Source organism: Antechinus flavipes, chromosome 3 (assembly GCF_016432865.1).
Source record: "Antechinus flavipes isolate AdamAnt ecotype Samford, QLD, Australia chromosome 3, AdamAnt_v2, whole genome shotgun sequence".
NCBI classification, from domain to species: domain Eukaryota; kingdom Metazoa; phylum Chordata; class Mammalia; order Dasyuromorphia; family Dasyuridae; genus Antechinus; species Antechinus flavipes.
The window spans coordinates 1,946,677-1,968,414 of record NC_067400.1 but is presented as its reverse complement, the minus strand read 5'-3'; the positions used below and the strand labels follow the sequence as shown (position 1 = coordinate 1,968,414).

Sequence of the window (21,738 nt, the reverse complement as noted above, 5' to 3'; positions counted from 1 at the left end):
GCGTTCCCGGCATGGACACAGCCCGGGCAAACGTCCGGAGTCTGGAGGTGCAGGGTCTTGGGCGAGGAAGGCGGCCGGGTCAGAGAGCGAAGGCGGGGTGCAAGAAGATGGGGCTCTGGGGGCAGAAGCGAGGGTGCGCGCTGCTCCTGGCGCCGGGAGGGAGGGACTCCGGAACGGTCCCGGCCGGATCCCGCGGCCAGCTCCTCCCCCCCGAGTGCCAGAGGGCCAGGCCCGGGGCGCAATCCGGGGGCTGGCCGCGGGAGGGCGGGAGGGGCTCCCTTGGGCCCGGCCGGCCGGGGATTCGAGGTCGCCAGGTGCTGTGCGTTCGCCGGCTTCCAGCAGGTGGTGCCAGAGGGTGGCCGGGTACGGAATCCGCTGCTCCCTCCCCTTGGGAGGGGTCCGAGGGGCATTTAAGGAGCCGGGACCGCAGCCGGAGCCAGTGTGGACCCGGGGCCGCCAAGGGACCAGCATGAGGACCCTCTGCCAGCTCGCGGGCTTGCTCCTCTCCCTCCGGGCAGGTAAGGGAGCCCTCCCTTCGGGGCGCCGGATAGAGGGGGCAGACCTGGCTCGGGTCTCCGCCCGAGCCCTTCCCCGGCCCCGGGGCTGGCTGAGCCCGCCGACAGCAGAGAGGACCCCGCAGGACGGGCCGGGGGCCCAGCAGGGTGGCACAGGGACTTGGCACCGGAGGGCCGAGGAGGGGGACAGCAGGGGTGGGGGCACGGCCACCAGTAGGAAGGAGGAGGGGACGGCCGGGGGTCCCGGGGGCAGCCGGGGGGCGCGGCCACCAGAAGGAAGGAGGAGGGGGACAGCAGAGGGAACCCTGGGAGCAGTTCTGCAGAGGACAGCGTTGTCCTGTCCGGGGCACTTCCAGCGTCTTGGCTCCCGCCCACAAGCTGCCTCGGCTTTATTAACTCCCATGTCCCAGAATTGTTCCAAGCTCTGGGGATACAGACCGAGGCGGTGCGGGGGAGGCGGGGGCTCCCAGTCTGGCGGGGAGGCGTTTACACCGCCCGCGAGGAAGCTTGGAGAGGCCCCTCTGAGACCCTCAGCAGAGGCACGGCCTCGAGGGGAGGGGGGAGGCTGCCTGGAGGAGGCGGAGCTGGGGGGACATGGGGGGCGGAGCAGCCTGGATGGGGGGGCCTTGCCCAGCCGGTGGGTGGGAAGCAGCCGGCCTCCGGGGGCCCCCTCCCTGCCCCGGCAGCGCATTTGGAGGGGGACGTCCTTCGCCCACGAGCGGTCCTGAGGCCGGCCGCGGCTGGGGGGCGTGTCTCCCCGGGCTCCCGACCTGCGCGTCCTCCCACAGCCCTGGCGCTGAGCGAGCTGAGGTGGTGCGCCATCTCGGACCCCGAGCGGGAGAAGTGCGAGGCCATGGCGGCCGCCTTCCGGGAGGCCGCCATCCAGCCGGCCCTGCGCTGCGTCCTGGGCACCTCGGCCGAGCACTGCGTCCGCCTCATCAAGGTGAGCGCCCCCGGACCGCAAGGGGGGAAGCGGCGCCTCCCCGCCCCCGCAGGAAATTACTCACTTTGGCCACTAAGCGAGAGCACCCGGGGGTCGGGCCGTGGGACCCGGGAGGGCCCCCCCAGCTGCAGCACCTACTGTGCGCCGGGCACTGTGCCAGGGCAGCCTTTGCCCTCCTAGAGCTGGCACTGGCAGAATTCAGGGGGAGGGCTGTCACCGCTGTCGGGGGGAAGGGGCTGTCACCGCTGTCGGGGGGAAGGGGTGCCTGAGGGCGAAGGCAGATCAGCCCCTTGGAGGCCCATCCCTGGGTCTAGCCCGGAACTAGTGAGGGTTCCTTTGGGGTCTGGGCTCTGACCAGAAGGTTCCAGACCGTGGGTCTCTGCGGCTATTCGGCCCCTCCGTCCCATCTGGTCCTAATGTGTCGTGTCAGTCACTTAGGGGAGATTTGAGGAAGGGGAAACCGTCCAGGGTCCCCCTCAAATCATAGAGATTGGAGGAGGAGGGAAGGGAACAAGCGCTTATTAAGCTCCTACTGAATGCAAGGCATTGCGCTTTGAGGGCCCCCAGGCCCAGCAGGGCAGAAGGAGGGGGCATTTGGAGGAGGTGCCTGAGCGCTGCTCGAAGGGCCCTTTTCTCTCCTAAAGGGGGAAGCCCCAGGGGCAGGAGCGTGAGGAGGGGCCAGCGGGGCTGAATTCAAATCCCAGCACATCCAGGCTCCTCCGGGGCCTCCCTGACACTCAGTAAAGGGAGGGGGTGCTCGAGAGATGCTCCACCCCGCTAGGGGCTTCAGAGAGTGGGAGGGGACGTTGGGGGCCTGGGGGAGGACGGGGCTGAGCTCTGCACCCACTCCCTACCTGCTCCCCGACAGGACAGCGAGGCAGACGCCATCACCCTAGATGGGGGAGCCATCTATGAGGCCGGGAAGTACTATGGCCTGAAGCCCGTGGTGGGGGAGCTGTATGATCAAGGTAATGGGCGGCCCTGAGGGCAGGGAGGGGGGCCCCTGAGCCCAGGGGAGGAGGGTGGGCGCTGCGTTGTGGGGGCCCCCACCCTGGCTGCCTCTTCCTGGGCTCTTGGGAAAGAGCCCCCTGTGTGAGGAAGCCCGGCCCTCAGGGAGCATCCCAGGAGCCCGGGAAGGCGGCGCCCGTTTCACAAAGGCTTCCACCCCAAATGGGGAGCATCCCGGGCTGAGCTCCGAGTGCTCGCGACCCCCGTGCCATCCCGGGCTGCCACTGCCGGCCCTTGCCCTCCCAGCTCCCCGCGGCCTTGGGGCACAGGGGCGATTCCTCCGCGCCCTCCGGGGCTGCGCCCTTTGTCCTTGGGACCCGGCCCAGGCCTTGTTCCTGCCCCCAGCCTGCCCTGGGCATCGGCCGTTGCCCCAGAGCCCTCCCAAGCTCCCCTCCCCGCCCCCGCCCCCTCTGGCCCCTGCCCCACCTCCTTCCCCTTCTGCCTCCCAGAGCACGGCACCTCCTACTACGCCGTGGCCGTGGTCAGAAGCAACTCCTCCCTGACCCTGGGCGGCCTGCGGGGGGCGCGCTCCTGCCACACGGGCCTCAACCGCACGGTGGGCTGGAACGTGCCCGTGGGCTACCTGGTGCAGAGCGGCCGGCTCTCCGTCATGGGCTGCGACGTGCTGCGAGGTGAGGGCCGGGTGTGAGCCCTGGGGGGCGGGGAAGGCGGGGGAGGAGCCGCAGGCGAGGGGAGGTGGGAGAAAGCTGGCGGGGATCGGGATCGGGCAAGGGCCTGGGGAGGGCCCGGCGGCTGGTGCAAGGAGGTTCTTGGCACTGAGGGGTCCGAGCAGCTGTGCGGGCACTGGGCACGGCCGCCTCCCCCAGCCCCCAGCATTCCCCGTTGTGCCCACGGGAGCGCCCCTGGCCAACTCCAGGAGGGCCCCGCCCCGCCCTTCTCTTACCCAGCCGGGCTGTGCGGGTCCCCCTCACCCCCGGCCTCCTGACTGGGCTCCGCACTCAGCTGCCGAAGTCCTCGGAGACCCCTCCCGGGGCCGGCCTTCCTGCCTCCAGGATCAAACGGCAGCTTTTTACAGTGAGACTCAGGGGCTCCCACTCGGCGCCTTCGGGTCGGGCTGATTCCGTCTCGGGTGCTCAGAATGGCCCCCGAACTGGGCTCTGGGCGGTTCATCCCGTCCCATCTCCCACCTCCGCACCTTTGCCCGGCCTGTACCCAGAAAGTCCTCCCTCCCTTCCCCGCTTTCCAGGGAGGCCTCCCTGCCTCTTAGCGGGCACTCGTTCTCTCCCGGACCCGGGAGCGGGCCTGCGGCCACTCTCCCTCCCCCCGACAGGGGGCAGGCCCAGTGACTCCCCCTCCCTCCCGCAGCGGTCAGCGGCTACTTCGGGGGCAGCTGCGTCCCCGGAGCCGGGGAGACGGCGTACGCGGACTCCCTGTGCAGCCTCTGCAGGGGGGACGCTGCCGGGGAGGGAAGGTGCGCCAAGAGCCCCCTGGAGAGATACTACGATTACAGCGGGGCCTTCAGGTACGAGCCTGCAGGAGGGAGACGGCCAGAGGGCCCTGACCGGGGTCGGGCAGGATGGGCCCCCAGCGGGCGCCACGTCAGCTTCTGAGCCCACAGCCTAGGGGGGGTCGAGCCGGGGAGGGGCTCCAGTGCCCAGGAGGGGGAGGGTGTGGCCAAGGCCGTTGGGAGCGGGGCACTTCTCCCCTCGGAGGGGTCACAGAGCCCCAAGTCACATCTGGCTCCATGACCCCCTTGTCTCTTCAAAGGCTTCAAGAAGGGGTTTGGGCGTTTCTGCCCGTCCCCCTGGGCCGGAGCTGCCCCTTCTGGCCGATGGGAAGGCTTGGGCCGGATCCCAGAGAACTTTCCAGAGTGGGGGTGTGCTCCGGCCCTGGGGAAGACAAGTGTCAGCCGGGGGTCCCGGGGCTTCCTAAAACCCCAGATTTCTCAAGCCCCGTTGTGAGGCCCCGCTCAGGCCGGGGTAGCCCAGGCCGCCAAGGCCACTTTGGATCCCGCCTGTTGGGCCGCCCCCTTCCCAGCTCCCCGGCTCTTTATGGAAGCCCTTGGGGGGAATGACCCGGCCGGGCTGGAGATGGAGCCGAGCTGGCCCCTTGGGTCCAGCCGGTCTGGAAATAGCCGGGCCTGAGCCGGTCCCCAGTGCCAGCATCCTCCCCTCTGCGTGTAGCCGGGTGTGAGTGGCATTGCCCGGCCTCTTCCAGGGAAGGTGGGCTAGCAAAGCCACTGCCGGAGGGCCCCAGGTTAGCCCCTGTGAGCAAGGCAAAGCAGGCCCCGGAAGAGACTGGGCTAGCCCTTTAGAGTCACCCCTTGGGGGGGGCACACCCTGCCCTTCCAGGAGCTGGCTGCGCCGGGTTCTGCTGATGCCCGCTGCTCGGGCACGGGGGCAGGCTCCGGGTCCTGAGCTCTCCTTCCCTGCCACAGGTGCCTGGCAGAGGGAGCCGGAGACGTGGCCTTCGTGAAGCACAGCACGGTTCTGGAGAACACCGATGGTGGGTGAGAGCGCTGCCCTGGGGGCCGCGCCCTTGGGGAAGCAGGGGGTCCGGCTGGAGGGCGAAGTGCCCTTTGCTCACAGCTGGAGCTGGGGCGGGAGGGGGAGGGGCGGCTCCTGGCGGACAGAAGCTGGGAACTCCGTCCTGGCCGAGCCAGCCCCCCGGCCTTTGTATGTGTATGCTGATGCCCACCCCGCCCCCAGGCCCCCCAGCTCCGCCGACAATCCCCGCCCCCCCGTGGGTTCCCTCTGGTCGGAGCAGGGCAAAAATGGGGAGTCCCCCCAGCTGAGAGGCGCTGCCGCCGAGGCTCCGGGGGGGGGGGGGCAGAGCCTGGGGATGGGCCCCTGGGAGCCGCTGTGAGCGGGGCTCTCCTCCAGGGAGGACGCTGAGCTCGTGGGGCCGGCCGCTGCTGTCCCGGGACTTCCAGCTGCTGTGCAGGGACGGCAGCCGGGCGGAGGTCACCGAGTGGCGGCGCTGCCACCTGGCGCGGGTGCCCGCCCACGCTGTGGTCGTCAGGCCCGACACGGACGGGGCCCTGGTGTTCCGGATGCTGAAGGAAGGCCAGGTGAGGGGGCGGGGCAGCTGCTCCCTGCTGGGGGGGGAAGGTCCCCGACGGGGGTCCGGGGAGGGGGAGGTCCGCAGTGGCGCTCACCCAGTTACCCTTTCAGCCCCTCCCCCTCGTCCCCTGCTGGCCCCTCACGTGGGGGGCGGAGCCTCGGATCCCCCTGACCCCCTCCCCCTCCCCCCCAGATGAGGTTCAACCACGAGGGAGCCAGCTTCCAGATGTTCGAGTCCCAGGCCTTCGGGCAGAAAAACCTCCTGTTCAAGGACTCCACCACGGAGCTGGTGCCCATCGGCACCCAGACCTACCAGGCCTGGCTGGGCACCGACTACCTCCACGCCATGATGGGCCTGGTCTGCGACCCCGACCGTGAGTCGCGGGGGAGCCCCTCCCCCCAGACCCTGAGAACAGCGGCCCCGCGGGAAGGGAGAGCCCCCCCATCTGCCCCCCCATCCCCCCCAGCTCCCGTCTGTCCGTCTCCCCGGTCCTGCCCTTCACGGAGCCGTTGCTTGACAGCTGAGGAAGCTGAGGCAGGCGGGGTGAGGGGGTCGGACTTGAGCCCAGCGCCCCCAGCTGCCCCGCCCCGAGCGGCTCCGCGCCCCCACCCCCCCTTAGGGCCCCCTGGGGCGGCTTCCCCCCCTCTCACCCCACCCCCGTCTCCCCCCAGGGCTCCCCCGCTACCTGCGCTGGTGCGTGCTCTCCGCGGCCGAGATCCAGAAGTGCGGGGACATGGCCGTGGCCTTCAGCCGGAAGCAGCTGAAGCCCGAGATCCAGTGTGTGAGCGGGGCGTCCACCAGGCACTGCATGGAGCAGATCCAGGTGGGCAGCAGGGGATGCCGCCGGCCCCTCCCCTCGGCTGCTTGGCCCCTCCCCTCGGCTGCTTGGCCCGCCCCTCGGCTGCCTGGCCCCGCCCCTCGGCTGCCTGGCCCCGCCCCTCGGCCGCTTGGCCCCTCCCCTCCGCCACTCGGCCCCTCCTCCCTGGCCCTGCCACCTCCCAGGAGGAGAGGCCGAGGTCCTTGCCCCCAGAATCCCCCTTCCAACTCTGGGAGCAGAGCTGGGGGGTCCCTCTGCCCCATGGCGGGGCCGGCAGTGCCCATGGGAAGCCTGATGCCCTTCACGAGGAATGACCCGGCAAGAGGACCCCAGGGCGCCGGTGGCCCTCACCCGGACACCTCTCAGGGCCTGCTTCTCCCTTTCATTGCTTCCCCCGTGCTTAGCACAGTGCCGGGACACAGCAGGCGCTTAATAAGTGCCTCCTGACCAGCCCCTGCTGCATCCCGGGTCCCGGGGGCCACAAGGACCCCTGCTGGCTCTGCTTCCCCCGAGCCCGCAGGGCGCCCCCTCTCTGTCCCCGCCCGGCTCCCCCTGGGCGTGGAGCCCCCGAGGGTCCCCAGGGTCCGAGCCGACGCCATCCCGCCCCCTGCAGGCCGAGGCAGCCGATGTCATCACCCTGAGCGGCGGCGACATTTACACGGCCGGGCAGACCTACGGGCTCGTGCCAGCTGCGGGGGAGAGCTACCGGAGTAAGGGCAGAAGGGGGGCCCGCTGGCTGGCAGGGGCGGCTCCCTGGGGACGGGCCCCGTGGGGGGAGGGGTGCCAGCCCGGGCATTCGGGAATCCCCACCCCCACGCTGACTTGCCTCGGAGACCTCCACTGATGGGCCCTCACTGCCTCCCACGTCGGGGCGGCCCCAGTGCTTAGAGCCCAGGCCTGTCCGGAGGCCTGACAGCTGCCCCCCCAGAGCTTGGCCCGGCCCAGGAGCTGTTTGGGGCCTTTCCCGCCCCGGGCGTGGGGAGCCCCGGTGTCCTGGCGCCTTCTCGGGGAGATGAGAAAACTCTCACAGAGGCGCCGGCCTGGCACAGCCCGGGACGGGGGAGGGGGCCAGGGCCGGGGCGGGCAGGAGCGCAGCCGCCCAGAGCCCTTCTCCCCGGCGGGGGCTCTCAGCCCCTGGCACTCGGGAGCAGCAGGAGCCCCGGATGCCCAGGGTCACACAGGTGGACGGGCTGGGCGGCGGGACCCGAGCTCGAGTCACCTAACTTCCGCCTGCCTCAGTCTCCCCATCTGTCAAATGAGTCAATGTGGGCAAAGCGCCTGATTCTTATTGGTGGGCGGGGCGGGGACCCCCAGGGGGGCACTGGGGTGGGCTCTCACCCCCCGGGCCACCCCCAGCAGACAACAGGAAGGACTCGTACTACGCGGTGGCCGTGGTCAAGAGGAACAGCTCCTACTCCTTCACCCTCGACGAGCTCCGGGGCAAACGCTCCTGCCACGCCGGCCACGGCACCCCGGCCGGCTGGGACATCCCCGTCGGGGTCCTGGTGCAGAGGGGCTTCGTCCGGCCCAAGGGCTGCGACGTCCTGCAAGGTGGGGGGCAGAGAAAGGGGGCAGGGGAAAAGGGGGCAGAGAAAGGGGCGGGAGAGCCGGGGAGGACATGGCTAAACCCCCAAGGCCAGACCTGCCCGTGCTGCTGAAGGAGCGTTTGGGAGCCTTTCGACTGGCATCCGCTGCTGGGCCACCCCGGCCTCCACTTATCCCTCCTCCTTGGAGAACGGGGGGGAGAAGGGGGGACGGGGCTCCGGGGGATGTGGCTGGACCGGAGAGTGGGGGCACCAGGGTCCCCGCTCCCGCTCACCCCCGCCCCCTTCCTCCCAGCCGTCAGTGAGTTCTTCTCGGCCAGTTGCGTGCCCGTGAACAACGCCCAAGACTACCCGCCCCGGCTGTGCGAGCTCTGCATCGGGGATGAGCACGGCCTGAACAAGTGTTACGGGAACAGCCAGGAGCGCTACTATGGTTACAGCGGGGCCTTCAGGTACCACACCCCCGGCAGCCTCCCAGGGTGGCAGGGGCTGGCATTTATGGAGTGCCAGCTGTGTACCCGGCCCGGGACACAGCTAGAGAGACAAAGCTGGAAAGTCAGTCCTGCCCTCCAGCAGCTCACTTTGTCTCTATTTCTTTCTGTCTCTGTGTCTCTGTCTCTGTCTCTCTCTGTCTCTGTCTCTGTCTCTCTCTGTCTGTCTCTGTCTCTCTCCTCTCTGTCTCTCTCTCTCTCTCTCTGTCTCTGTCTCTCTGTCTCTGTCTCTCTCTCTCTCTCTGTCTCTGTCTCTGTCTCCCCCTCCCCTTGTCTTGGTCCCTGGCAGGTGTCTGGCCGAGGGCGCTGGGGACGTGGCCTTCGTCACACACTCCACTGTTTTTGAGAACACCAACGGTAAGAGGCTGGGAGGGTCCGGGGGGGGGCTGGGGCTCCCCCACACCACACTTGCCGTTGTGATGATTCGCTGGCACAGAGACCACAGCGAGCCCCCCCCCCCGGTGGCCTGTTGGCCCCCGTGTGCCCCCCCAGAGCACGGTCCAGTGGCCTCGGCCCAATGTCCTTCGGGGCGACCCTGCCCTTTCTGTGCCTCGGTTTCCCTGTCAGTAAAGCATAAGGCTCCGCTCGGTGGCCCCCGGGACCGGGAGGTTCCAGACCCGTGTCTGAGGCCGCAGGGCGGGGCCCACAGCTGGTCTGGCCGAGCTCCCAGAACCTGCCTTGGAGTCCGGGGGGTCCTGAGATCCTGAGCTTCCGGGGCTTCTCCCCTCTCACAGCGGAGGAGAGTGGGGGCAGGGGCTGGGGAATGGGGCGCTCCCCCAACGGCCGCCTCCCCCTCCCCCCCAGGCCACAACCCCGAGGACTGGGCGCTCCACCTGAAGTCCGAAGACTATGAACTGCTGTGTCCCAACGGCGCCCGGGCCGAGGTCACGCAGTTCGCGGCCTGCAACCTGGCCCAGGTGCCGGCTCACGCCGTCATGGTGCGGCCAGACACCAACCCCTTTGCTGTGTACGGGCTGCTGGACAAAGCGCAGGTGAGGAGGGGGAGGAGGAAGGGGAGGAGGAGGAGGAGGAGGAGGAGGAGAAGGAGGGGTACCAAGCCTGGACAGTCCAGGTTCCCCGGAGCTATGGAGCCTTGAGAGGGCCGGACTTGCAGCCCAAAGTCGGTCCGGGCCACCGGCCCTCTGCCCTGGCTGGGCTGCATCGGGCTGTTATGGGCGCTGTGGCTGGGGGGGGGGGGGCGGCCATTAACTGAAGACTGGCCCACAGGGGCAGACGGGAGGAGGGAGGGTCGGTGCCCAGAGCCGGACCAGAGAAGGCAGGGGGGCCCAGAAAGGTGGGGCCGGGCCCGAAGGACTCGCGCCCTGTACAGAAGGACGGATCCCAGCCGGGGCAGGAGTGACCGGGGGGGGGGCTGGCGGGCAGAAAACTCCCTTCTGGAGAGAGCTGCCCCAAAAGCCGGGGGCTGTCTTGGGAGGTGGCGAGCCTCCCGCTCCTGGGGGTGTCCGAGGAAGGACGGGGGCCGCCTGTCGGGGACCTCAGAGCAAGGCTTCCTTTGTCGTCCCCTCCCCCGGCTCTGACTCTGATTGTGAGCTCTAGCGGCGGGAGGCACTGAGCGGTCACTGTCCCTGCCCGCGGCCGAGCTTGTCGGTCACACGCCCCGGCCGAGGAACCGACCTTTATGTTTTCTGGGCGTGGGACTTGTCCGGAGTCCCCAGTGACGGCCGAGTCCCCCAGGGAAGGGAAGCCTCACTTGCGGGCCCTGGGGGAGGGGGGTCTCCTGGGGAAGAGGAGGAGCCGGGCCGGGCTCAACAGAAGCTGAGCCCTCTGGGGGCAGAAGCCACCCGGCTTTGTCTCTGGATCCCTGAAGCACAGACAGAACCTCGGCCTGCGCTTAAGGGTCTCTTACATAAAGGAACGAATGAGCGAACGAACCAACGAACAAACAAATGAATGAACAAACTAACATAACTAATGGATGAACGAATGAATGAACAAACATGTGAATGAATGAATGAACAAATGAATGACCAAACTAATGGATGAACGAATGAATGACCAAACTAACCTATGAACGGATGAATGAACGGATGAATGAGCAAACTAGCCTATGAACGGATGAATGAACGGATGAATGAGCAAACTAGCCTATGAACGGATGAATGAACGAATGAATGAGCAAACTAGCCTATGAACGGATGAATGAACGGATGAATGAGCAAACTAGCCTATGAACGGATGAATGAACAAATGAATGAACAAACTAGCCTATGAACGGATGAATGAACGAATGAATGAGCAAACTAGCCTATGAACGGATGAATGAACGGATGAACGCCGTTTCCAGGAGCTGTTCGGGAACGACAGCAACAAGAACGGATTCAAAATGTTCGACTCCTCCGACTACCACGGCCAAGACCTGCTCTTCAAAGACTCCACGGTGCGCTTGGTGCCGGTCAGGGAGAAGACGTCCTCCTCGGCCTGGCTGGGCCAGGACTTCGTGGCTTCCCTGGAGGGCCTCAGGTCCCTGCAGTGCTCAGGGGCAGGTAAGAGGGAGAGCCCCAGGCTGGGCCCCGGGAGCTGGGGGAGAGGCGCCCTGCGGGCGCCCATCGGGGAGCCTTGGTCCTTCATGTGCAGAGGAAGGAGGAAGGGGAAGGGCAGGAGTTGGGGGGCCCGGCGGGAGAAAGCCCCGTGGCTCCAGCCTCCGTCCGTCCTGGGAGCAGCCCCCGGGCCCAGCGTCCCCTGTTGCCCCCCCCAGCCAGACCCTTCTCTTCCGGTGAAGCTTCTTACTCTTGTGGTGACCCTGAGGGGGCCAGAGGCCCGGCGGGGGCTGGGGGGCACCGACCACCGGAGGCTCAGCCCCTGTTCACCCCAGGGGTTGCAGGTGCAGGAGGGGGTCCTCCCCAACCTCCCTCACAGCCTCAGATTCGGCCCGGGGGGGGGGCAGCTTAGAGCCTCATTACCTCCTGCAGGCTGAGGCCATGGGGGCAGGGAGGACAAATCAGCATTGCTAGAGCACCTGCTGTATGCCAGGCCCAAACTAAGCAAACCACCTGAACCTCACATTCAGGTCCTCCTGGTTTCAGACTTAGCCGTCTCACCCCCCCCCCCCCCCCCCCCCCCCCCCCACAGATCCTCCCAGGGAAGCTGCCCGGGGCTTAGGGGAGGATTGCTTCCCCCTGAGAGAGCCCCCGGGCCCAGGGACTGGGGGAGGCAGCTGGAAAGGTCCCACCGCCCCCTTAGCCGCTGGAACTGCGCCTCAGTCTTCTCCGAAAAGTGGGGCCAGCAGTTCCTGCTCCCAGGAAGGCCCCGGCCCAACCCCTGGGCCTCCGGGGGCGAATCCTGGGGGCCGAGGTGGGCCAGGCCCCTTTCAGGCTCCTCCTGCGTCCTGCGGCCCCCATTTGTGCTCAGTTCCCCTCCTCCTCCTCCCAGCCTCGGGTCCCCAAAGCTGAGCCAAAGGCTGGACCCCCTGGGAGCTGTCCGCGGTGCCCGAGAGCGGGAGGGGGGGGGAGAGAGGAGAGCTCCCACGGGGCTCAGCCCGGCCTCTCTGTCCTCCCTGGCAGTGCCGGCCGCCCCCGCCCTTCTGCTGCTCCTGCTGCTGACCCTCGGCTCCATCCTCAGCGGCCCCGCCCTGTGACAGCCCCCCCTTCCTGAAATCCGCCCCGCGGCCCTTCCTGACCCATCCCCCAGCCAGGGTCCGGGAGCCTCAGACGGAGAGGGCCCCCAGGACAAGGATTTCTGCAAAGGAGAACGGATCTTCCTTCTGGCCCCAAATCTGGATTAGAGCAAGGCTGAGGGGGTCGTGCCCGGGAGCCCCCTCCCACACTCCTGGAGCAGAGCTGGGCCACCCCCAGGCTGCCCCTACTTGCCCCCACCCTGGGGCAGAACCCCTGGCACCGAGGGCTTGGGGCGCTGCAGAGGGCACCGGCTCCCTCCGCTGGGAACCTCGGTCAGCCCTGCCCTGAGGGGCCATCCCACCGAGGCTGGCTTCTAGGCCCTGACCACTTCAGAACCCCCAAGACAGAGCCCCAGGCCCAGACCCCTCCAAGGCCCCGGACCCCCCCAAGGCCCCGGACCCCCCCAAGGCGGAGCCCCATGCCCCATGGGCACACGGCCCATTGCTGGATCAAGCCCGGTGGAGCCCTGAGCACATACAGTGGAGATGCCCCTTCCCCCGGGAGCAGCCACAGGGAGCCCCCGCCCCATCCCCTGCCCCAGGCGGGCTCCCACGGGACACCCCCACCCATCAGGCCGCTGCTGAGCCACCTTCTGCGCCACACCTTCTGCTCTGGCTTCTGCTCCGTCTCCTGGGCGGGGCCGGAGGTTCCCAGCAGGCTCCCAGGCCTCAGGGCCTCAGTGACCAGGATGTTGTGGGGGATTATGGGGGCAGCGGATCTAACACTGTGTGGCTCAGAAATGGTCACCATTTAATAAAAAGCTGGAGACATCTCTGGAGGCAAAGCAAAGTTTATTATACGTTCTCGGGGCATCCCACCGGGGGAGGGGGGTCTCCTGGGGAAGAGGAGGAGCCGGGCCGGGCTCAACAGAAGCTGAGCCCTCTGGGGGCAGAAGCCACCCGGCTCTGGATCCCTGAAGCACAGACAGAACCTCGGCCTGCGCTTAAGGGTCTCTTACATAAAGGAACGAATGAGCGAACGAACCAACGAACAAACAAATGAATGAACAAACTAACATATGAACGAATGAATGAACAAATGAATGAACAAACTAACATATGAACGAATGAATGAACAAATGAATGACCAAACTAATGGATGAATGAATGAATGAACAAACTAACATATGAACGAATGAATGGACAAACATGTGAATGAATGAATGAGCAAACTAGCCTATGAACGGATGAATGAACGGATGAATGAGCAAACTAGCCTATGAACGGATGAATGAACGGATGAATGAGCAAACTAGCCTATGAACGGATGAATGAACGGATGAATGAGCAAACTAGCCTATGAACGGATGAATGAACGGATGAATGAGCGAATGAATGAGCAAACTAGCCTATGAACGGATGAATGAACGAATGAATGAGCAAACTAGCCTATGAACGGATGAATGAACAAATGAATGAACAAACTAGCCTATGAACGGATGAATGAACGAATGAATGAGCAAACTAGCCTATGAACGGATGAATGAACGAATGAATGAGCAAACTAGCCTATGAACGGATGAACGCCGTTTCCAGGAGCTGTTCGGGAACGACAGCAACAAGAACGGATTCAAAATGTTCGACTCCTCCGACTACCACGGCCAAGACCTGCTCTTCAAAGACTCCACGGTGCGCTTGGTGCCGGTCAGGGAGAAGACGTCCTCCTCGGCCTGGCTGGGCCAGGACTTCGTGGCTTCCCTGGAGGGCCTCAGGTCCCTGCAGTGCTCAGGGGCAGGTAAGAGGGAGAGCCCCAGGCTGGGCCCCGGGAGCTGGGGGAGAGGCGCCGTGCGGGCGGCCATCGGGGAGCCTTGGGCCTTCATGTGCAGAGGAAGGAGGAAGGGGAAGGGCAGGAGTTGGGGGGCCCGGCGGGAGAAAGCCCCGTGGCTCCAGCCTCACGTCCGTCCTGGGAGCAGCCCCCGGGCCCAGCGTCCCCTGTTGCCCCCCCCAGCCAGACCCTTCTCTTCCGGTGAAGCTTCTTACTCTTGTGGTGACCCTGAGGGGGCCAGAGGCCCGGCGGGGGCGGGGGGTGCCCAGACCCTCGGGAACGCCCCCTGGGGGGCACCGACCACCGGAGGCTCAGCCCCTGTTCACCCCAGGGGTGGCAGGTGCAGGAGGGGGTCCTCCCCAACCTCCCTCACAGCCTCAGATTCGGCCCGGGGGGGGGGGCAGCTTAGAGCCTCATTACCTCCTGCAGGCTGAGGCCATGGGGAGCAGGGAGGACAAATCAGCATTGCTAGAGCACCTGCTGTATGCCAGGCCCAAACTAAGCAAACCACCTGAACCTCACATTCAGGTCCTCCTGGTTTCAGACTTAGCCGTCTCCCCCCCCCCCCCCCCTTGCCCACAGATCCTCCCAGGGAAGCTGCCCGGGGCTTAGGGGAGGATTGCTTCCCCCTGAGAGAGCCCCCGGGCCCAGGGACTGGGGGAGGCAGCTGGAAAGGTCCCACCGCCCCCTTAGCCGCTGGAACTGCGCCTCAGTCTTCTCCGAAAAGTGGGGCCAGCAGTTCCTGCTCCCAGGAAGGCCCCGGCCCAACCCCTGGGCCTCCAGGGGCGAATCCTGGGGGCCGAGGTGGGCCAGGCCCCTTTCAGGCTCCTCCTGCGTCCTGCGGCCCCCATTTGTGCTCAGTTCCCCTCCTCCTCCCAGCCTCGGGTCCCCAAAGCTGAGCCAAAGGCTGGAGCCCCCGGGAGCTGTCCGCGGTGCCCGAGAGCGGGAGGGGGGGGGGAGAGGAGAGCTCCCGCGGGGCTCAGCCCGGCGCCTCTGTCCTCCCTGGCAGTGCCGGCCGCCCCCGCCCTTCTGCTGCTCCTGCTGCTGACCCTCGGCTCCGTCCTCAGCGGCCCCGCCCTGTGACAGCCCCCCCTTCCCGAGATCCGCCCCGCGGCCCTTCCTGACCCATCCCCCAGCCAGGGTCCGGGAGCCTCAGACCGAGAGGGTCCCCAGGACAAGGACTTCTGCAAAGGAGAACAGATCTTCCTTCTGGCCCCAAATCTGGATTAGAGCAAGGCTGAGGGGGTCGTGCCCGGGAGCCCCCTCCCACACTCCTGGAGCAGAGCTGGGCCACCCCCAGGCTGCCCCTACCTGCCCCCACCCTGGGGCAGAACCCCTGGCACCGAGGGCTTGGGGCGCTGCAGAGGGCACCGGCTCCCTCCGCTGGGAACCTCGGTCAGCCCTGCCCTGAGGGGCCATCCCACCGAGGCTGGCTTCTAGGCCCTGACCACTTCAGAACCCCCAAGACAGAGCCCCATGTCCCGGACCCCCCCAAGGCCACGGAGCCCCACGCCCCGGACCCCCCCACGCCCCAGACCCCCCCAAGGCAGAGCCCCGGGCCCCAGACCCCTCCAAGGCCCCGGACCCCCCCAAGGCAGAGCCCCATGCCCCATGGGCACACGGCCCATTGCTGGATCAAGCCCGGTGGAGCCCTGAGCACATACAGTGGAGATGCCCCTTCCCCCGGGAGCAGCCACAGGGAGCCCCCGCCCCAGCCCCTGCCCCAGGCGGGCTCCCACGGGACATACCCCCACCCATCAGGCCGCTTCTGCGCCGCCACCTTCTGCTCGTCTCCTGGGCGGGGCCGGAGGTTCCCAGCAGGCTCCCAGGCCTCGGGGCCTCGGTGACCAGGATGTTGTGGGGGGTTATGGGGGCAGCGGATCTAACACTGTGTGGCTCAGAAATGGTCACCATTTAATAAAAAGCTGGAGGCAAAGCAAAGTTTATTATACGTTCTCGGGGCATCCCACCGGGGGAGGGGGGTGACGCCGGAGAGGAAGCCCCCTGGGGCCCCGGCAACATTTTTAATCCCTAAGGCAAATGCCCCCGCCCACCACTGACCCTCACCCTCGCTGGCTGAGGGTCTCACATTTGGGAACTGCCCAAGAAATTGAACTTGACCGAGATGTACAGAGCTGCCCATATTTGATTGAATGGGGGAGACCCTGATGTCCCAGCGGAGTCCCCCCTTACTCAGCAAACGCGGGCGCAGAGGGCGAGGTCACCTGACTTTGACCAAGAGTCGCCGGGTTCTGGTGGGGGTGAAGCTGGGGCACGTTTCCTCCCATGTTAAAGGCAGGACTTGGGGAACAGCTGTTATTTGTGCAGCCCCGGGACTCGCTCTTATGTCCGGCTCCTCACCTGATCCCGGCAGGCGGGGGCTGTTGGGAAGCCCATTTTACAGATGGGAAAACTGAGTGCCAGGGCTTGTCCAGGACTAGCACCGCATGCCGGAGGCAGCTTTGGGGTGCGAGACCGGCCAGGGACCCCGCGGGGACAGCTCCTGGTTCTTGGGGGCCCGCGGAGGACACAGCTCGGGCTGCAGCTGTCCTTTCTGGGGAAGCCCTGAAGGCCGGGCAGTGTCCCCCCCTCACACGGCTCCCGAGGAGCGCGTGTTCCACGGAGAAGAGAGCGGCCAAAAGGGACTGCAGGGGGAGGAGATTTTTGGGAGGAAAGGCTGCGGGGATCATTGGACATTCCCAGGAGACGCGCCCTGGGGCGAGGGACGCTCCGGCGGCAGAGGCTCGGACTGGGAGCCCAGAAATGGGGGGCGGAGCAGGAGCCACCGACTCTGGCCAGCGGAGCCCCCCGACCCCGGCCCGAGCCTCCCCCCCCCCCTGCCCGAGCCCCCCGCAGAACCGGAGTTAGAAGCGGGCCAGAGACTCCGTGAGGCCCCGGGCTCAGCAGCAGCTAGAACGGGCCTCCCGCTCCGGGCCTGGGGGACCGCGGCTCTCCCCGTCTGCGAACCCCCGGCGATGAAGCGGGCAAGGGCGTCCCCCACTGCCTGCAGCCCCGCCCCCGCCCCAAGACGGCCCAGTCCCCTTGGGGAGAACTGCGCGACCAAGGCGTTTTTGCCTCCCCCACCCCCTGCTGCCTTCTGGGTCCGGCTCCCTCCCCCACCGCACGTACCCCGCGGGGGGCCTCCTCCAGACCGCCCCCCGCCCCCGCTCTGGCCCTCCCCGACGTCTCCGGGATAAGCCGACTCCCGGCTTCCGGGACTTCGCACCTGCCCTGCTAACCGGGGCACCCTCCTGTAGATGCCCCAGCTGATCGGGGTGCCGGGAGCCATAGATGGCCGGACCAGGGCAGGGGAGAGAGGGATCCCCCTCTGCCCGGCGGCTCCCAAGGGCCCCCACGGCCCGGTGCTGAGGAATGGCCTTCAGAGACACGGGGGACAGGAGGAGCTCACTGAGAGAGACCCCGTCCAGGGGCTGGGAGTCCTGCCTGGGGGGCCGTGCCGATGACTCCGAAGGTGCCGGGCGCACAGCCCACCCCGCGGCCCTGAACGCCAGGCACAGCCCTCCCAGCTTCCCCACCCGCTCCCTTCACCCTGTGTGCCTCAGTTGTCCCATCTGCTCATTAATTAAAGCTTTTTATTTACAAAACACACACATGGGTAATTCTTCAACATTGGCCTTTGCAAAACCTTCTGTTCCAGCTTGTCGGCCTTCCCTCCCTCCCCGCCCCCAGAAGGAGGTAGTCCAGGACATGTTAAATAGGCTCCAATATTTGTCGATCCAACATGTGTGTACATCGTTGTGCAGTTATCGGCTGGACAAGAAAAATCAGACCAAGGGGAAAATGAGGCAGAAAACAAAATGCAAACAACAGTGAGCGCTCCGGGGTGTTCCTCCCTCCCCCCTCCCCCCCTCTCTGGGTGGGGGCCTCGGTCATCCCTGAACAACTGGAACTGGTTTGGATCTGAAATGGACAAAGGACTGGCCGCCCTCCCCTCCCTCAGTCTGAGGGCCTGGGGCTGGCAGAGAAGGGTCTGCTCAGCTAGATTCGGGGACTTCTTTTGCCCTTCAAAGGGCCAGATCAGCAAAGTTCCCAAGGAGATCTGTTCCGTGAGCGTGGTCCCCTAACCCTGATCCCTGTCTATGTTAAACATCTGCCTTTGTACCCTTCCTCCTGTAAAGTGGAGTCACTGTTTAATGTCCACATGTGCCGGCGGGTGAACAAGAATGCTTCTGAGGCCCGGAACCACGCCAGAATCCTTCTGGAGCTCCGGCCTGGCCACTGGGCCAGTGACCAAGAAATGATTTCTAAATCGTGAATTACTCTGGCCCTCTTGAATTCTCTTGCCTGCGCTACTTCAGATCATCTCCTTGTTGAAGAGCCACGTGGTCAGTATTGCACATTGTATAATCTGGTTGCCAGGTACAATGTTCTGATCCCGCTCTCGTCCCTCAGCCCCAGTTCCCGATGGTCTCTCCGGCCTCTCTGACATCCTCCTGCCCGGCATTCCTTACAGAACCAGAATGTTCCAGAACATTCATGTGCCACGATTTCCTCAGCCTTCCCCAGCGGAGCATCCTCTCAGGTGCCAGTTCCTTGCCCCTACAAAAGGGCCGCCACGTGGGTCCCTTCCCTCCTTTAGGATCTCTTTGGGATACAAGAGACACACCCCTGGATCAAAGGGTCTGTACAGTTGGATAAACTTTGGGGCAGAGAGGAGTGAGTGAGTGAATGAGTGAATGAGTCAGTGAGTGAGTGAGTGAATGAGTGAAAGAATAACTGACTGAGTGAAAGAGTGAATGAGTGAGTGAGTGAATGAGTAAGTGAATAAATGAATGAGTAAATGAGTGAGTGAATGAATAACTGAGTGGGTGAGTGAATGAATGAATGAGTGAGTGAGTGAGTGGGTGAGTGAGTGAATGAATGAGTGAGTGAGTGAGTGAATGGGTGAGTGAATGAATGAGTGAGTGAGTGAGTGGGTGAGTGAATGAATGAGTGAATGAATGAGTGAGTGAGTGGGTGAGTGAGTGGGTGAGTGAGTGAATGAATGAATGAGTGAGTGAGTGGGTGAGTGAGTGAGTGAATGAGTGAGTGGGTGAGTGAATGAATGAGTGAGTGAATGAATGAATGAGTGGGTGAGTGAATGAATGAGTGAGTGAATGAGTGAGTGAGTGAGTGGGTGAGTGAATGAATGAGTGAGTGAATGAATGAATGAGTGAGTGAGTGAGTGGGTGAGTGAATGAATGAGTGAGTGAGTGGGTGAGTGAGTGAGTGAATGAGTGAGTGGGTGAGTGAGTGAATGGGTGAGTGAATGAATGAGTGAGTGAGTGGGTGGGTGAGTGAATGAATGAGTGAGTGAATGAGTGAATGAGTGAGTGAGTGGGTGAGTGAATGAATGAGTGAGTGAATGAATGAATGAGTGAGTGGGTGAGTGAATGAATGAGTGAGTGAATGAATGAATGAGTGAGTGGGTGAGTGAATGAATGAGTGAGTGGGTGAGTGAATGAATGAGTGAGTGAATGAATGAATGAGTGAGTGGGTGAGTGAATGAATGAGTGAGTGAATGAATGAATGAGTGAGTGGGTGAGTGAATGAATGAGTGAGTGGGTGAGTGAATGAATGAGTGAGTGAGTGGGTGAGTGAATGAATGAGTGAGTGAATGAGTGAATGAGTGAGTGAGTGAGTGAGTGAGTGAATGAATGAGTGGGTGAGTGAGTGAGTGAAGTGCAGGGACCCAAGACTGTGCCCTCGGAGGCAGACTAGGGGGAGCCGGGTCTCCAGCCTCCCCGGCTCTGTGATCATGTGCTACAGCCTCATCCCCCAGGCCCCCACATCGGGTAGTGAGGAGTTAGGTCACCTGGGTTTCTCTGGACCGTCCTTGCCCTGCCCAGGGGGTCAGGGGGCCAGGGCCTAAAGGCCAAGGGCCAGACCCTCGGCTCTGCTGCAGCCTCAGCCACAGAACAAAACCTCCACTGAGCTTGGGGTGAGGACTCGCTCCCTGAATGGTCCTCCCCAGCCCCCCCAGGACGCACCTCCTTCTAGGTCCCAGATGAAACCGCCCCCCCCCGCCCCCCGGCCACGCCCCCCCAGCCCCAACCTCCCCCGGCAGCAGCGCCTCGGGCGGGTCCCCAGCGTCCGGCTGAGGGTCGGTGTCAGAGGCAGAATCGGGATTCAGGCCCCCCTCGGTGCCCAGACTTGGGGGGTACGTGGGGGTGAAGCTACAAGCCGCCCCCAGGCCCTCCCCCGCTCCACGTTTGCGGCGGACTTTACTCAGGGACGTGATCGTCCACCTCCACGGGGCACCAGCCCAGGACTTCGCAGGTCTTGACGGAGCTGTTAAAGCGCACGCAGTTGCCGGTCCGGATGCCTGCGGGGGGAGGGGGGAAGGGGCTGAAGCTCTCCTGCTGGGGGCGCCCTCCCGGACCCTCACCCAGGGAATGGGGGCTCTGTCCCGGCTACTCCTCTCTACACACTCCCCCTCCCACCCTGGGCGGGGGTCTCTAAGCCCGGCATAAGCCGCGGGGTCCGCGCCCCGCCCCGGGTCCGGGACCGGCCCTCCTAGGGGTCAGTGCCCCGCCTCCCACGGGTCCGCGCCCGGCCCACCTAAGGGCCTTCTCTCCCGTCCGCTCTTTTAAAAACAAATGGAAGGAAGGAAAGAGAGAGGCAGGAGGAGAGATGGAAGGGGGAGGGGGAGAGGAAGAGGGCACATGGGAGGAGGGGACATGGAAGGAGGGGACAAGGGAGGAAGAGATAGGGGAGGGGAGAGGGGGAGAGGGAAGGAGGGGGGAAAGGAGAGGGGGAAGCAGGCTGGGGGGAGCTGTCCATGGTGGGCAAGTGCTTCCCTGAGAGGCCTCTGGGCTCCTGACCCTTGGTCCGCGTGACCCTGAGAGACTTGGACCAGACGGGACCTGGGCTGCCTTAGGGGAGGGGGAGAACAGCGTGGGGAGGGGCCGACCCTTACCGTGGCCCTTGCGTTTGGGTTTCCCTGCCGGGCAGCCCCTGTCATCCTGACAAAGCCCTCCGTCTGGATTCTGGAAAGACCAGGGGGCGCCCATGAGGAGGGAGGAATGCCCTCCCTCGCACCCCCAGGCTCCGGAGAGCTGTCTCAGAGCGGATAAACCGCTTCCGAAGGTGGGGAGCTCCCCATCCCCACAGGTATTCAAGGCGGGGTGGCTGCCTGCCAGACATGGGGCCAGGTGCTCCTGAGCGCCCCCCCCAAACACAGAGAATCTGGAGTCCCCAGGGGACCCCCCCAGACGCCCGGGGCAGAGGCAGGGAGTCCCAAGACTTCCTGGGGGGTTGGGGGCCGGGCGCACCTTAGCCCCCAGCCCCAGCAGAGGGGGAGGTGCAGTCACTCAGCCATCACCTCACCCTGACAGCCCCAGCCAGAATTAGGACTTGGAGCCTCGCCACGGCCCCGTTTTGTAGACAGGGAAACTGAGGCAAAGGCTAAGTGATTTTAAAAAAAACCCTGTACACCATATTCCAAGAAATCATTAAAAAAAAAACAAAACAAAAAAAAACTGTCCCTATCTTCTAGAATTAGAGGGCAAGTGAAAATAGAAAGAATCTATGAGTTATCTCTGATAAGAAGTACGAAAATGAAAACCCTCAGAAACATCATAGTCAAAATCCAGAGTTTAGAGGATGAAGTAAAAATATCGCACGAGGATTCACAAAGAAAGAAGTGAAGAACATAAGGAACCAGAATCAGGATCACATAAGATCTCACCTTAGGAGAGAAGAAATTTTGGAATATGACATCCCAAAAGACAAAGGGAAGAAGACTTGCAACAGAGAACAACTTATCCTGTAAAACGGAATTCTAATCCTGTGTGGTGGCAAATGGGGAGGGATTTTTATTATAGCACAGAACTTCCGAGCACTACAGATGAACCGGTTAGACTTGGGCAGACTCTTTGAAATGTAAACGTAGGAGAAAAGAGAAACCTAGAAACGAAAATATATTCCAACAACCAAATGATGGCCAAAGACTTACATTCTAATAGAAGGAGAAGGAAAAGTGTCCCTTCAGAATT

General features: G+C 64.6%; 1 protein-coding gene and 1 long non-coding RNA gene across 2 annotated transcripts; one reads left to right on the top strand and one right to left on the bottom strand.

The window, feature by feature from the left end:
- The first annotated feature begins 1,109 nt into the window (after positions 1 to 1,109).
- On the top strand, positions 1,110 to 15,267 carry MELTF (melanotransferrin). Its single transcript, XM_051985228.1, has 16 exons — positions 1,110 to 1,152; positions 1,304 to 1,458; positions 2,327 to 2,426; positions 2,916 to 3,098; positions 3,793 to 3,949; positions 4,865 to 4,932; positions 5,310 to 5,497; positions 5,683 to 5,863; positions 6,162 to 6,313; positions 6,921 to 7,017; positions 7,664 to 7,858; positions 8,147 to 8,303; positions 8,632 to 8,699; positions 9,147 to 9,334; positions 10,648 to 10,846; positions 14,751 to 15,267. The coding sequence occupies exons 1-16, from the start codon at positions 1,110 to 1,112 to the stop codon at positions 14,822 to 14,824; spliced, it is 2,205 nt and encodes a 734-aa protein (XP_051841188.1). The 3' UTR covers positions 14,825 to 15,267.
- Positions 15,268 to 20,050: 4,783 nt separating this feature from the next.
- On the bottom strand, positions 20,051 to 21,159 carry LOC127558291 (uncharacterized). Its single transcript, XR_007952748.1, has 3 exons — positions 21,071 to 21,159; positions 20,661 to 20,730; positions 20,051 to 20,066 (listed from the first exon to the last, which is right to left on the bottom strand). It is a non-coding gene; the product is annotated as an uncharacterized LOC127558291 (long non-coding RNA).
- Between the last annotated feature and the right edge of the window lie 579 nt (positions 21,160 to 21,738).